Raw genomic sequence first — 14,655 nt, 5'->3', positions numbered from 1 at the left:
AACTTACCCTTACATCATGGAGATAGAGAGATTGTTTCGAAAAGATTATCAGCTCAGGTAATAATAATCTCAATTTCCTCAAATTATTATTAACGAAGTCAGTTGTAATTTTCCTTTCAATTAAACAATTGACATGTGTTGCATACTTACATTGCACCAATGATCAATGGAATGAACTGAGAAGCATGAGATTTCAAAATTAAAATTTCATTGCAGGCACAAATATCATATGATCTCATCTCATTCGTTCAAAGTTTGAGTGAACATAATTACTTGATACATACGTTGGTGGAAAATAGTACGTTTTCCATATAATTAATCAAGTGCCCGTAAGTTGATTCGGACAACAATGTTTATTAAAAGAATGTTGATTGAAAACTAAAACGAGCATAGAAAACAAATAAAGATAGAAAAAGAAATTGAGGTAGCGAGGATCAAAGTTATTGGTACATAGATTTTTTGGGACCTAAACCAACTTGACAGAAAAATCTCAAAAAAGATGGAAGATCCAGCCCAGAGTATGTAATTGGGTTTTTGTATACTTTTTTATAACAGGTTAGTGACAGATGACAACTCTTGGATGTCGATACTTAGTTCAAATATAAAATTATCATCTTCTTCCTCCATTCACAGGCTAAAAGGAATTGAAGATTAGTGTTTCTACCTCCCAGTTTTACACTCGCTTAGTGTTTCTAACCGTAGATGCTACGGCATTATAAGCATGGTTAATTTCCTCTTCTGTCATCTCAACAGTATCATCACTGTCATATGCAGCAGCATCTTTGGCAGCGCCACCAGCCTTTCCACTTACACGAGTCTGCTGCTCTTTCTTCTTCGAAAGCTCATCGTCTTCTCTATTTCTGTACTCCAGCTCATAAATTTGTTTACAGGTCGCAGCTTGTTTGCAAAGATCCTTGTGCATTGTAGCTGAACCAACACAACTACCATCAAACTTTGCCAGCTCCTCAACGGCACGAGGGATGCATTCCCACTGTTCAGTTATTTGACGCATATCCTACAGAGTTAACAAGAATATAATTAACCACGAAAAAACATAAATAAATTGGAGGATGAGTCAAACATATCATCAAAATATGGAGAAAAGAAAAGCAACTGCCAAAACCTTTTTTACTTCAGTGATTACTTTTTTAATCACTACAGCTTGAACTAATTGATATTACCTACTATATTACAAATCTTCCAATAAAATTTCCACCAATTCTTGTACCAGAGAATCAACATTAATTCAGCTAGAATTCTTAGAATGTTCAAGGACTCAAGACATGATAAAGTTTCTCCATTGGAAAGCACAACATTCAAAGGATAGGCTAAGCAAATGAATTTACAACCTACCCTCCATTTCCTAGGACAGAGAGTATTCATTCAACTTGAAATACAGATCAAAGGACACTTGTAGCCTTAACAAAGAACGTACTTTCAAAAGAGCAACTCAAACTTCTCCCTGGAAGAAACAACCATGTTTTCATAATTTTTTTATAAGGGCAACCTCACAGCCATAAAAGTTCTACAATGGGTTCATCACATCTTGGTCAATCATCTGTCAGAATATGTGTTCCCTGTTGAAGTTATTCACTTGGTATGAAAAAAAAAAACTGATATTCCAACCCATTATGCTTAATGTTCTCACTTGATGGGACTCAAGTAAGGAAGCACAAAAAGTTCTGCCCAGTATGCTAAAAATGTCTGCTACAAGATGTAAGCATTTGCTCATTCAGCTCTATGTAACTGTGCCACCTGTTTTGACTGACTCGGAAACCAGCAGACTTTTGTCGTCATTTAACGCCATTCCCAGTTTCCTATCATTAGCCACCCCTGTACAGTACAACCATCAACAACAACACCCAATAGACCCTCCAAAAACCTAACATGCCTCCATGCTTGCCAGAACATCCAATGTCCACCCAGACTATACCCACACTGGTTACTACCGCCACATTTACAGTTAGAATCGAGTCAATTGACTGCCTTCACTCTCACTACCTTCCTTCATGTACAATAATGTATTTGTGATTCCAGAATACTCTCAGAAAACAAAAGGTCTTGGTGGGATGAAAAATTAATTAGGTAAAAACTTACTTGCACTGGGTGTTTACGCCAAACCAATAGATGCATGACATGTGTTTGTATGCACACTTTTATCACTTGACCATGATTAATTAATGACTATTTTTACTACATTAAATCACTTAATCACAGTAAACACCCGATGCAGGTTAGTATTTACCAATTACTTAATCAACGCAAATTCTCTCATGAAAATGCAGTTCAATAATGGTAATATCCAACAAAAGAAGCTGCCTAGGATAAAAATTAATTAGATTAAAAACTGCAATGCTACCTATTTGTCATAGAGCACTATTTATTTTCTTTATAAAGTAAATATAAACAGCGATAACTAATTTGTGTAAAACATGAAATGCTACTTCATTTATCATCCATAGCAATAACTAATTTGTGAGAACAGTCCAACATCAATAATTGATTAATCAACTATGCATCACCCCAAAACTAGTTGGGGTCAACTACATGAAAAAGAGTCCAACATCAATGGTGCAACTTAATTGTTAGCAACAGAATACATTACCAGGAAATTGGCAAGAAGAAAATCCTGAGGCGAAACTATAGCAGTTTCAAATGGTGATAAGGCAGAAAAAATTTCAGCACATGTTATGTTGACAAGAGAGATACTATCCCCCTCTAAGATTTTCCCACGGCAGTCCTATATATTACTTAAGGATATCCAAAATGGCAAGTAAGAGACCAGCAACATAACTCTTACTCAATATAAACCAAACGTTCAATAGAAAAATGTGGAAAATTGTAGCAAAAAATAATTTACCTGCCCTTGATTAAGAGAATCTATGGCATCCTGTAAACAGGTTAGAATTCCCTCAGCAGCTATTTTCTTCATCTCATGGGGTTCTGGCTGTATCAAAATCAAATTTGATGGAGTAAGAGAACTTGCGACAAATAATTACATACAATTATGCAGGATTAAGTATTCATTCAGATACTTGGATGGACTATTTCTCGCAATTCCCTCAACACATTTTTCACCTCCTTTCCTCCCCCCCTCTTACCCAAAAAAAGAAGCATAAAATTTTTGGCCTATTCTTTCAGAAGACAGAGGTCCTTCATTTTTTTTTCCTTTTTAATAAGACAGAACACAAAGCTAGTTTGTGTCCAAATGAAGATAAGCAGTCAGATTGACAACACTCACGTACAAGTCAACAACTGATTCCAGAAAATTAGATACATCACTTTACCCTTTCATCTTGATTCTCCAGCCATGAAATTGTCCGGTTAAGATCATCTATAGCCCATTTTTTCACTTTATATGGAGAGAAGCCATCTTTTACTTTATCAGAATGTACCTCCTGTCACAACAAGATAATGTGGATCACAAAAGCAAGTCCGGATGAATTGATTTTGAATCCTTTTCCGAATCTATATATGGTGAACCTGTGTCAATACAGATAAGTACCTCAGATGAAGGAGCAGTAGTTGTCTTAAAAGGTGAACTTTTCTCTCCTCTTGTTTGAGATTTTCTTGATGTTGATGGTTTTTGATCTGTAAGGACCAAAATGGATCAGTTAACTGTAAGTATCATTCACTATATTGAGCTTAATGAGCCCCGTCCTTCTGTAACACACAAACAGTGAGTGTTTTGGGATAGGGTGGGAAGGGGTGAGGAGGAGAGACAAAGACAGAGAGAGGTAACCTTGGCTGGATTCATGAGAGACACTTTGACGTTTCCATGGCTTGCCAGCATGCATAAGATAAGTTTCAATTTCAACAAGTTTTTGTTGTTTGTAACACTCTGTTATCCACTCCTGTGCAAAACAAGCAAAAACTTTTAGACTTAGAAAGAGTAGAGGTTGTAGAAGAAAAAAATCAAACTCCAACAGTAAACCCATGTCCCCACATAAAGAAGGCAGCGGTGCTTAACGTGAACAAACTTAAGCAAAATAAAACCAACTGTTTATCACACATTTTCATGACATGTGGATGCCTAATACTTCGAGATACAGTGCAAAGCACGGTTTCCCCACGCACCAAAACAAAAGGAAGTAAGTCAGGATAAAGAATAAACAAAGACTTACACCAAGATTTTTCTCTCTCAACTAAGTTACCCCTTGATCTTGCAGAAATACCAAAAGAATAAGATCGACATCTAGGTCTAAGACCCTCCCATGTTCAAATAGAGACTGAAGTATCATCTTCTGAGGAGGAAATGTCATTAATAAAATAGAATGCATTCCCACAAGGAAATTATGAATCATGCAGTTATATAAAGCAGAAATATTGGAACAAAAGAAAGGATCAAGCAAAACAGTTCTGTTTCAAAAACAAATGACAAAACTGAAGTCTACAGGGATAGGAAACAGAGAAGACACAAGTAGCACAACACAGTTAGATTTCGTTCATTTCGTTGAAACACATAATACTAGACACATCACTATCTCCTAGGACATCAGCCTCCTTCCTACCATAATGAACTTGCAGAAAATCAACATCAGTTATACAGCAAAAGGAAGAGGTAAACCTTCGATACAATTGTTCCATTATCTGCTTCAACTTGACGAAACTTTGGTGTATTGGAAAATGCACAGATCAAGAGTGTGGATTCCGAGTTCCAATCAGGTTGATACTTGGCTCCCATTTCTAAAGCCTGGGACCTTAATGTACCACGCTCGGGATTGACAAAACCTGATAGGACAAATACAACCCCTTCCTGCAGCACTCAGAATATAGAACAACAAACGAGCTAAATCAATCAATCAACATACTCCATAATCCCAAATCACTTGGGCTGATTATATGAAACAATCCGTATTCATTCCAGTCCATTCAACACATTTCATGGCAAACACAGCTAGAATTAGTTGGGTTTGACTATGCTAATCCTATATATTTGTGTCATTCCATGCTATCCAACCGATTACATAACTAAAATTAGCAAATTGTCAACTATATGAAGCCTCTATATTCATTCTAAGCGATCCGATCCATCTCATAGCAAACACAACTAAAATTAGTTTCAGTCTTGTATGAATCATTAGCATTCATTCTACAATATTTGACCTATTCATAATAATCAGTACAAGTCTACAACATAAATTTCTACATTCATTCTTCCCTATTCAGCCAAATTCATTACAAAAACAGTCAAAATTAGTTCTATCAACTATATGAAGTTATGAAGCATTCCGCCGTATACTATTCCGCGCATTCCATAATAACTGAAGCTAAAATTACTCGGGTTGACTATTCAAATCCTCCATAGTCACTCCCTATATTCGGGCGATAACATAAGAAACGCAGCTCGTATAATTGGGAAAACTCTACAATACCATAAGTTTTGAGAAATTTGAAAAATGTGCTTCGTTCTCAGCTTCGTCGGGAAGTGTTTTGCCATGGTTGGTTTTGCGTCTGCCTTTCCCTTGCTCAGCTGTCTCCGTCGTCTCACCTTCATCATTTGATTTACTCTGACCCGAACCACTTGAACCGGGTTTTGAACTCATCCATGAAGGAAGATTACGTTTCCTCCCATTCTTGTCACCGTCGTTTGACCCAGACATGTTCAAACGGCGCTGCTTATCGATCGGAAATCGTTAAATTTCAGATTGTGAGAAGTAATTTGAACATGCAAATTGCTTCAATTTACAGTAATATTTTCCTTCATTGATGAAGAAGCTAACAATTTTAGGGTTATTTCCAGAAAGAGTAATCACATTCACTTTTGACTATAACAGCTTTTTATTTACTCCAACAAAAATCAGTATGGATTTTCATTCGTATTTTAATGCTATAATTAACTCTCGGATAGTAGTAGTTAAGGTTTTGCACAAAAAATTAATTTTCTTTTATTAATTTTTAAATTTCTATCTATTTATGTGCTACGTGATTCTAGATAATTTTCAAACAGAGTGAAAATAAATTCTGGAAAAAAAAGTGAAAAATTCCCATGGCTAATCGGGTTCTATGTTTCCCTTTTCAAAATTTTACCCTAATTAATAATAACCCAATATTTCATGCTTTTTTTAGAAAAAGTACCTCCAAACTAGCAAAATTATCTGCAAAAATTATAAACAAACACATTTTAATTTTTAAAATTTTCAAATAAAGTGAAAAATATTTGTAATAGTATGTGATATTTAATCTATATCTATTTTGAGATATTATTCTTTTAGAGTGAATTTGATAATATGTTTTAGTTAAGTTAGTTAAATTTGGTGATTTTGCTCATTTTTAGAAAGGGGTATAAATTATTATTTGTAAATACATCTAAATTCTAAATATGCTTTGTAGAAAATATATGGTCAAACACCATTTCCACACTAATTTAAAATTTTCAAATAAAATGAAAAAAAATTATTTCCATAATCAAACGTCCACTAAAATCTTTAAAGATTGAACTCATATAATTTAAATCATGAATCGCTAATTAATATCAATGATAGAACATGATAAAAAGTTAGCTTTTAAAGGTTGAGACTTTGATATATTAATATGTTTACTTGTTGATTGAAGCAAGCAATTGAGTATCATGCATGTAAATTGGACAGAAAGGAAAAGTGTTTTGAGTCAAGTCATTTAAGAACAAATTGCTAGTGAAATTTATGGAAACTTGAAGAACATTATATTTCAGCAACTCGATGAATTACATATATGGCCTTGAAAAAATTTAAGCAATATAAAATTTATCATTTAATTAAGTTTTAGCTTGCTAATTGCTGTCAACCTTTGACTAGCACCTTGATGAATGTTACTTGATCACTTTGCTTGTGTTGGAAGAAAATAACATATAATGTATAATTACTTTGATCAATATTAAAGTATATGATTCAACGTGGTGCGTATAATTAAGGGAACCTATATATATATATAAATTAATATATGTGTGTGTGTTAACTATGTTGAAGAAAGTTATCTCACATTGGATCGAGACAAATTTCAAGATTCTTTATATGGCAGGAATAATTTTCCTCCTTTTAAATTAGCTTTCTAAGCATTTGTATGACAACTGTTGGAACAATAATTAATGATAGATTCAAAATTTAACTATTGTGCGTATTGAATCAAAATGTATATTTTACAATGTGTATATAATAGTACCTTATTATATTCATTTTTCTTCTTTTTGCATCATATATATAGGATCAGCCCAAAATATTTTGAACTCTTGAACCCAATTTTAAATTAGACCCCACCCCACCCCCATTAACATAACTTCTGCAAATTTACCCTATATGCTCCATCTAAAAGAATACATATATTAATTAATTGTATATTGAGTACTCAGGGTTCACGTTCTTAAAATAGTTTGAGAATTAAAATGTTTTTGTTCATTTGTTATCAAAATAAGTTATTTTAGCTTTTATTATTATAAATAAAAAGAAAACTATTTTTTATTGGGTGTTGAACCATTATCAAACTTATAGCTAGAGGGAAAATCTCAACACTTCAAAAATCATGAGGGGTCAAGTCCATTTCTAATCGAAATTTAAATACGCATGATATTGGGTTCACACAATTTAACTATAAACGTTTTATTATGTATTCACTTATGAAAAAATTAACTCGACATTAATAGGCAAACATTTTTTGTGGGAAAAAATGTAAGAATATTTATGATATATATTGAGGGAATTACACGTATAAAAATTCAAAAGAATCTACTCAATTCATATTAGACTTTTTGTGTTATCAATAATTGGAATTTGAATTATGAAATAGATGACACCTGATTGAAATGATCATATTTTTATAAATAAAAAAACATATGAACATGTCTTGTAAAATATGGACTAGTCCAAATTTCCATTGTGGAATTGTCTAGCCAAGTTGCATCTGTTCGTCCATGTTGGAACTAGATTGGATAGTGTTTTGACTTTTGATTGGGCTGGTGGGCTTTAATCTATTTAACTATAATAATAGGTTTATCAAACATAAAAATCATATTTGTATGTTATAGCAATAGTTTGCATAATTGCGCTCCATAATAAATTTTATGTTTGATATGGAGCATCAGATTTGTATAAATCGCAGATAGGCATTCGTTTGTATAAAGGCGCAGCGATAATATATGTATATCGGTTAGATAATTGTATATATGTAATTACTATGTATATGTATCAATAATTGTATTTGTATATCTGCATACAATTTGAATTTATATACAATTGAATCGAAATAAAACATTTGTATATCAAATCTCTCTCTCTCACTTTATACAACACAAATTATACATTGTAATTTGTATAATTTGTGTTTGTATAAAGCGAGAAAGGCAAAAGAGAACGGGTAGGGGAATATCTGTATTTGTATAATTATAAGTGTATATGACGCAAATATATGTATTTGTAAGTGTATATACAATTTTCTCTCGCTTTATACAAACACTAACGCAATTTATACATTTTTGTTTGTATAAAGTGAGAGAGGTGAGGGAGACTGGCGAGCAAGATTCTCTGGGGAGAGAGGCGAATGGCAAGTGTTTGCTACAGATTACAATTAAATGAAACTGTGGTTATATAATTTAATTTGAATTAATAGTTTGCTATTTTATATAATTTTCCCTAATAATAATCAAACATGAATGGCATAAAATCGCACGTTTTGTCTTTCAAACAGAATGATGTTATCTTCTTTTTAGCAAAAAAGTATGTCTTGTAGTCGTACTCGTACGTTTTTTAGATTAGTGCAAGTGATTATCTTGTGATGGCGAATTTGAAAACGTATAAAATATATACTAGTTGATATCCAAATTTCAACTGATAATTAATTTATTAAACACATATGCAATGATCAATCAAGATATTGCGTAACTCAAATTGGGAGAAAGTTTATTTAATGTACAGTCTACGTATATGATGGGACACTCATGCCAAAAATATTGTAGTTATATAATTTGTTGAACAGAAGGCAACAAATTGTATGTTTTTTCGTGGGATATAATATTCTCAAGTTGGATTGTGAATGATACTATATGATCCTTTGAATAGATATAGATTTCGGAAAAAAAGAAGAAGAAGGCAACGAGGGAAAAAGAGAGAGAATAATTAGTCTGATCAATCAACAGCTAATATAAATATAGTCATCACGTAAAACGAAAAATTTCATAAATCCTCTATAATTTGCTATTTAACAAGCTATAGCTTCGTTGTCTATTGGAACTTAGAAAAACAGATAATACCTACGGACTTTCACTCTTAATTACAGAGGTCTAGTGACTCAAGTTTGTAATTTGAAAATGAAAAAAATGTTATAGGCAGCATCTCTCCTTTAATATAATTTATATAGTGCAAAATCGAATTAATCAAAAAACAACAATAGATACAATATCAATTTGTACGTCCCACTCTTGATCTCACTTGTTTACTTTCATGCGCAAATATTTTTTATCTACTAGAAGGCACCGCCTTTTGATGTAATATATCTAAATTGTTCCTCTTTTTTTAATTTATAATTTCAAGTAGATATTGTGAAATAAACATTAGATATATTCAACAAATACCTTGTAAAATAATGTGAACATAGTTGTCATGTTTCATTAGCAAAGTTATTTTTTTTCATTGCATCTTATTTCAATGAAAAGACTAGTTCCATGTGCTTAGATATATATATGATGAATTAGATTATAAATTTGCCAATGTCAACATTTATGAAAACATCATCATTTGAAGTGCTGAAAACTAATAGCTTAGATTCTAAGATTAAGAATGTATCATGTGGAAAATAATGAAGTTAGACTAAGCTATATACAATATAATAAATTTGTTAATATTTTCTCAACTTATTAAAGTTGAATCATCCTAGAATATATGACCATTTTGATTTCGTATAGATCCGGCAAAATTAATTAAATTATGTTAGTTTGAAATTCAAAAATATCAAAGAGCATGCTGAAACATGCCTAATTAACATTGGATAGGGCAAGAAGAAAAGAAAAGGGGAACTAAGGATAAGAAGACTAGAAAGGGGTTCGACAAATATATGATGTATAATAAACTATTTTTATAGAAAGTGCTTTATCTCAAAATATAAAAGATTTCTTGTGAATTCGAATTATTCAAAACTACAAAATGAATACCAAATGTCAAATACAAAAAATAAAAAAATTAGACAAGTAAAGTAGCATAAAGTCAATTTACTCCGGATTATTATCCCCTTTATTTTATTAGTGACAAGCAGTAAACAGTAACAAATGGAGTCAGATAGGCATATAAATTAGTAGCAAATATAGTTAATTAAATAATAAAAGACCAAGACTAAGAAACCATTAGAAAAAATTTCATATTCAGCGTTTACTCCAAATGAGTACAACCGGCACTAGCATAAATATCATATATTTTTTGCTAAAGTATTCATTAATCCACTGAACTTGAAGTTTTTTATTCGGTGTACACCTAAATTATATTCCATTTTAATTATCTCGAACTTGTTTATTCCTCCATCACGTACATCTTTTTTGTCCACCTAACTACACGCGCGCGACAGCTGGCAAAAGTGGTGATGCGAATTTTCACCTGGATAAATAATAGCCACCTAGATAAATTAATATGGCAAAAGATAAATATCAAACATTCATTGTTTAAAAGTTATTTTTGAATAAGGGCTGATTTCGCGGAACTCCTTCTGAATTTGGGTTTTTCTATACGTGAAGTTGGTTGATTAAATTTCAAATTTATCTGAAATTCTTATCATGTAAGTGTTAATCTTTGTTTCCTTAACTTTTCATTTACATTTTGCCCTATTTTTCGTTTAAAATATGTCAAATATTAAAGAAAAATGAAAATTTTACATTTTTTTTACCGTTGTAGCTTTATGATGTGGCAAAAAATCACTTCCTCACACGCCTAGTAGAGTGTGTTGTCAATTTCTACGCCAAGTGAACAATAAAGGTGTACGCGATGGAGGAATAAACAAGTTCGGGGGTAATTAAAACGGAATATAGTTTAGGTATACATTGAATAAAAAGCTTCAAGTTCAGGGGGGTAATGAATACTTTAGCCTATAATTTTATTTATCAAAACTTGAAGAAATTAGTACTTCATAAATTTTTTTCATTATGATTCTGGATTCAAATGTCAAACCTGATTCTCAATTCATTTCACTGATCATTAGGCCACATAATTATTTGTTTGACCATGATTAATCAATTAAAATATAGTCTTAACATAAATGTATTATTTTACAATTATAAACCTAGCTATCTATTTGATGTAGAGACCATATGACTTATGAGATACTCTCTTTGTCTCAATTTATTTGACGTTTTTTTCTTTTTTAGTCTATCTCAAAAATAATGTCACCATTTTATAATTAGGAACAATTTAACTTTACAATATAATATAGATCGGATAAAAAAAAATGATGTCATGGCACGTGACAGTCGCAAGAACTTGTACGCGTTATATGCCTGTAACTCTATAAATATTATAGCCAGCCAATTATAATTTTGATTATAGCCGTATTCACCAAGTTGCACTACTTGTGTCTATTACTCTGAAAATAACCTCTCTGGACTCTGTGCCCTCCCCTTTGCCCCCACTGCTACTTCACAAAGTAAACTCTTTAACTTGTGTCACGCTTACGGTTTTGTCAAACCAATGTTCCATCCTTTCATTTTCCCCCATAAATTCATGATTTTATTTCCCTTTCTACTAAATCTGAAAAAGGAGGAAAAAACATAACTAAATTTACTTCAAATATTTTCTTCCATACAAATTTACGACCAAATCATAATACCAAAAAAAGCGAGCTAGAGCCATGGACCTGATCCCGGGGCTACCTAATGAAATAGCTCTTGAATGTCTCATACGTCTCCCTGTTGATCAATTTTCTAAAGCAGCTTCAGTATGCAAAAAATGGAACGGTGAGATCACGTTGCCGGAGTTTCGCCGCCGGCGGAAAGTTTCCGGGTTGACCCGAACCGTTTTAGCCATGGTACAATCTATGGTTGCTACTGTGAAAAAACCAGAGGGTGATACTGCACTTTTTTCTACTCAGGTTTACCGGCTCTCTGTATGTGACCCGGAAAACGGCTCCTGGTATGATTTGCCGCCGATATCGGAGTTGATTTATGGATTGCCGAGGTTTTGCCGGATTGTTGGAGTCGGGTCGGATTTAGTAGTGATTGGCGGGTGTGACCCGGATACTTGGCGGGTTATGGACTGTGTTTTCATTTACAATTTCATATCCGGGTCATGGCGTCGTGGGGCGGATATGCCAGGTCAGCAGAGGTCGTTCTTCGGATGTGCATCGGATTCCGATAGAATGATCGTCGTCGCCGGTGGCCATGACGACGAAAAGAATGCGATGAAATCGGCGCTCTCATACGACGTCGTTAAAGACGAGTGGATTACACTTCCTGACATGGTCATGGAGAGAGACGAATGTAAGGTTGTATTTCACAAAGGTAAATTCCACGTCATCGGCGGTTATCCTACGTGGGCGCAAGGTCACTTTGAGAATGATGCTGAGGTGTTCGACACCGCCACGTGGCAGTGGCAACTGGAAGATGACTTCTTGAGTGTGATCAACACTTCTCCTCATAGTTGCATTGAAGGTGATGATGGGAGATTATACATGTGCCGAGGCGGTGACGTGGCAGTGAAGGAAGATCCTACGTGGCAGAAGTTGGCGGGGTTGCCAGCAGGGATTACCAGCGTGGCATATTTGACAGCGTGTCAAGGGAAGTTGATATTGGTGGGAAGGGGCCAATTTGATGAACTATATAGTATTTATGCTTTGGATTTGGATGTGGAGAGTGATGACAAAGTGAAAAAATGGACAAAAGTAGAAACTTCTGATGAATATAGTGGTCATGTTCAATATGGTTGTTGTTTGGAAATATGACAAAAATCAGTACATAGTTTTAAGAATGAGAGTGATTTTTTGTCCTTTTAATTTCCTTTCTAAGATACTCAATTATTCTGGCATGATTGCTCTAATTTTTAGCATGTACAGTTGTGTATTGTGTTTCAAGTTTTGAATTGGTTTACTATCTGCATATTGTCTTCTTTTTTCATTCGGCATATTAGGGCTCGAATATGAAATTTCTGGTCAAGGATAGAGGAATCTCAACCATTTCACCACGATCCATACTGATTACTATCTACATATTGTTATTGCATTATGGTCATGGTTAGAGATCTTCTACCTCGATCCGTCTCATTTTTTAATTTTGTTGGAAGCACCGCCTTTAACAATGAGTCATGTAATATACAAATTTGGACTAATCAAACCTTAATACGATTATCAGATAACTGTTTTTTTTTCCCGTTTTTTTTTTTTTTTTTTTTTACTGTTGTGGGCCTCGCACCTGAATTGCGTCTCAATCACGCGTTATGCCAGGTTGGATTCGGGTGTTTTTTTGTTTAAGAATTGGATAGTTGAAGTGCCTACTTGTGCACTTTGAAAGTTAGAGGTCATACTTAAAATTCGAAGCCAATTTTAGGGTCCAATTTATGTATTATGCCTATTCTATATAGTGCAAAAACGAATTAATCGAAAAACAACCATAGATACTGTAACAAACGCTACTTGGATGTAGTGATTTTCTCAACTCAACAACAAACAATAGAGAGAACAAACTAACAAGCTTTGATTCATACGAAAATTGAGCAATTACAATATGAAAAAGACGATCAATAACAGTAGCTATAAAGAAGATGGGATGAGGGAACTAAGAGAGAATTGGGGATGAGAAGCATAGTCTTTGCCTAAGCATAATCATAATTCACATAACCCTTTTGTGTTAACTCAAAGACCTATTTAACCAATTGATAGTTGGGCCTGGATTCCAAATAAAACTCTCCAACATTTTAATCAGCCCAATAATCTTAAATGGACCAGTCTCATTCACCACTTCCAGCCCATAGGCCCTTATGTAGTTAGTTTGGTTCACAACAAATACAATCTCAATTTGTACGTCCCACTTCTGATCTCACTTGTTTATAACTTTCATGCGCAAAATATTTAATCTACTAGAAGGCACCGCCTTTTGATGTAATATATCTAAATTGTTTGTCTCTTTTTTTTTTAATTTATAATTTCAAGTAGATATTGTGAAATAAACGTTAGATATATTCAACAAATACCTTGTAAAATAATGTGAACATAGTTGTCATGCTTCATTAGCAAAGTTATTTTTTTTCATTGCATCTTATTTCAAGGAAAAGACTAGTTCCATGTGCTTAGATATATATATATATATGATGAATTAGATTATAAATTTGTCAATGTCAACATTTATGAAAACATCATCATTTGAAGTGCTAAAAACTAATAGCTTATATTCTAAGATTAAGAATGTATCATGTGGAAAATAATGAAGCTAGACTAAGCTATACACAATATAATAAATTTGTTAATATGTTTCAACTTATTAAAGTTGAATCATCCTAGAATATATGACCATTTTGATTTCGTATAGATCCGGCAAAATCAATTAAATTATGTTAGTTTGAAATTCAAAAATATCAAAGCAGCATGCTGAAACATGCCTAATTAACATTGAATAGGGCAAGAAGAAAAGATAAGGGGAACTAAGGATAAGAGGACTAGAAAGGGGTTTGAAAAGCATAGGAGGTATACTCCCCAAAAAAGCAATTTTTCGTGAAAAAA

General features: G+C 33.2%; 2 protein-coding genes across 2 annotated transcripts; one reads left to right on the top strand and one right to left on the bottom strand.

Moving 5' to 3' along the window:
• Positions 1-490: 490 nt before the first annotated feature.
• On the bottom strand, positions 491-5,817 carry LOC102582898 (DNA-repair protein XRCC1). The gene is made up of 7 exons (XM_006356106.2): positions 5,376-5,817; positions 4,568-4,756; positions 3,743-3,854; positions 3,506-3,591; positions 3,288-3,398; positions 2,861-2,947; positions 491-1,015 (listed from the first exon to the last, which is right to left on the bottom strand). Exons 1-7 carry the CDS (start codon positions 5,601-5,603, stop codon positions 674-676), a joined length of 1,155 nt encoding a protein of 384 aa, XP_006356168.1. The 5' UTR covers positions 5,604-5,817; the 3' UTR covers positions 491-673.
• A 5,687-nt stretch (positions 5,818-11,504) lies between these two features.
• On the top strand, positions 11,505-13,037 carry LOC102582549 (F-box/kelch-repeat protein At1g80440-like). The gene has a single exon (XM_006356105.2). The coding sequence runs from the start codon at positions 11,797-11,799 to the stop codon at positions 12,883-12,885; it is 1,089 nt and encodes a 362-aa protein (XP_006356167.1). The 5' UTR covers positions 11,505-11,796; the 3' UTR covers positions 12,886-13,037.
• The last annotated feature ends 1,618 nt before the right edge of the window (positions 13,038-14,655 follow it).

This window comes from Solanum tuberosum, unplaced genomic scaffold (assembly GCF_000226075.1).
Source record: "Solanum tuberosum cultivar DM 1-3 516 R44 unplaced genomic scaffold, SolTub_3.0 scf00215, whole genome shotgun sequence".
Classification (NCBI taxonomy): Eukaryota; Viridiplantae; Streptophyta; class Magnoliopsida; order Solanales; family Solanaceae; genus Solanum; species Solanum tuberosum.
This window is presented reverse-complemented; position numbering and strand designations above follow the sequence as displayed.

Excerpts from the sequence above, each read along its gene's own strand:
- LOC102582898 (XM_006356106.2), bottom strand. The coding sequence starts at position 5,603 with ATGTCTGGGTCAAACGACGGTGACAAGAATGGGAGGAAACGTAATCTT. Across the intron at positions 3,592-3,742 it reads CTCTCATGAATCCAGCCAAG|ATCAAAAACCATCAACATCA; the intron begins GTTACCTCTCTC and ends TGGTCCTTACAG. Across the intron at positions 1,016-2,860 it reads ATTCTCTTAATCAAGGGCAG|GATATGCGTCAAATAACTGA; the intron begins GTAAATTATTTT and ends TTAACTCTGTAG.
- LOC102582549 (XM_006356105.2), top strand. The coding sequence starts at position 11,797 with ATGGACCTGATCCCGGGGCTACCTAATGAAATAGCTCTTGAATGTCTC.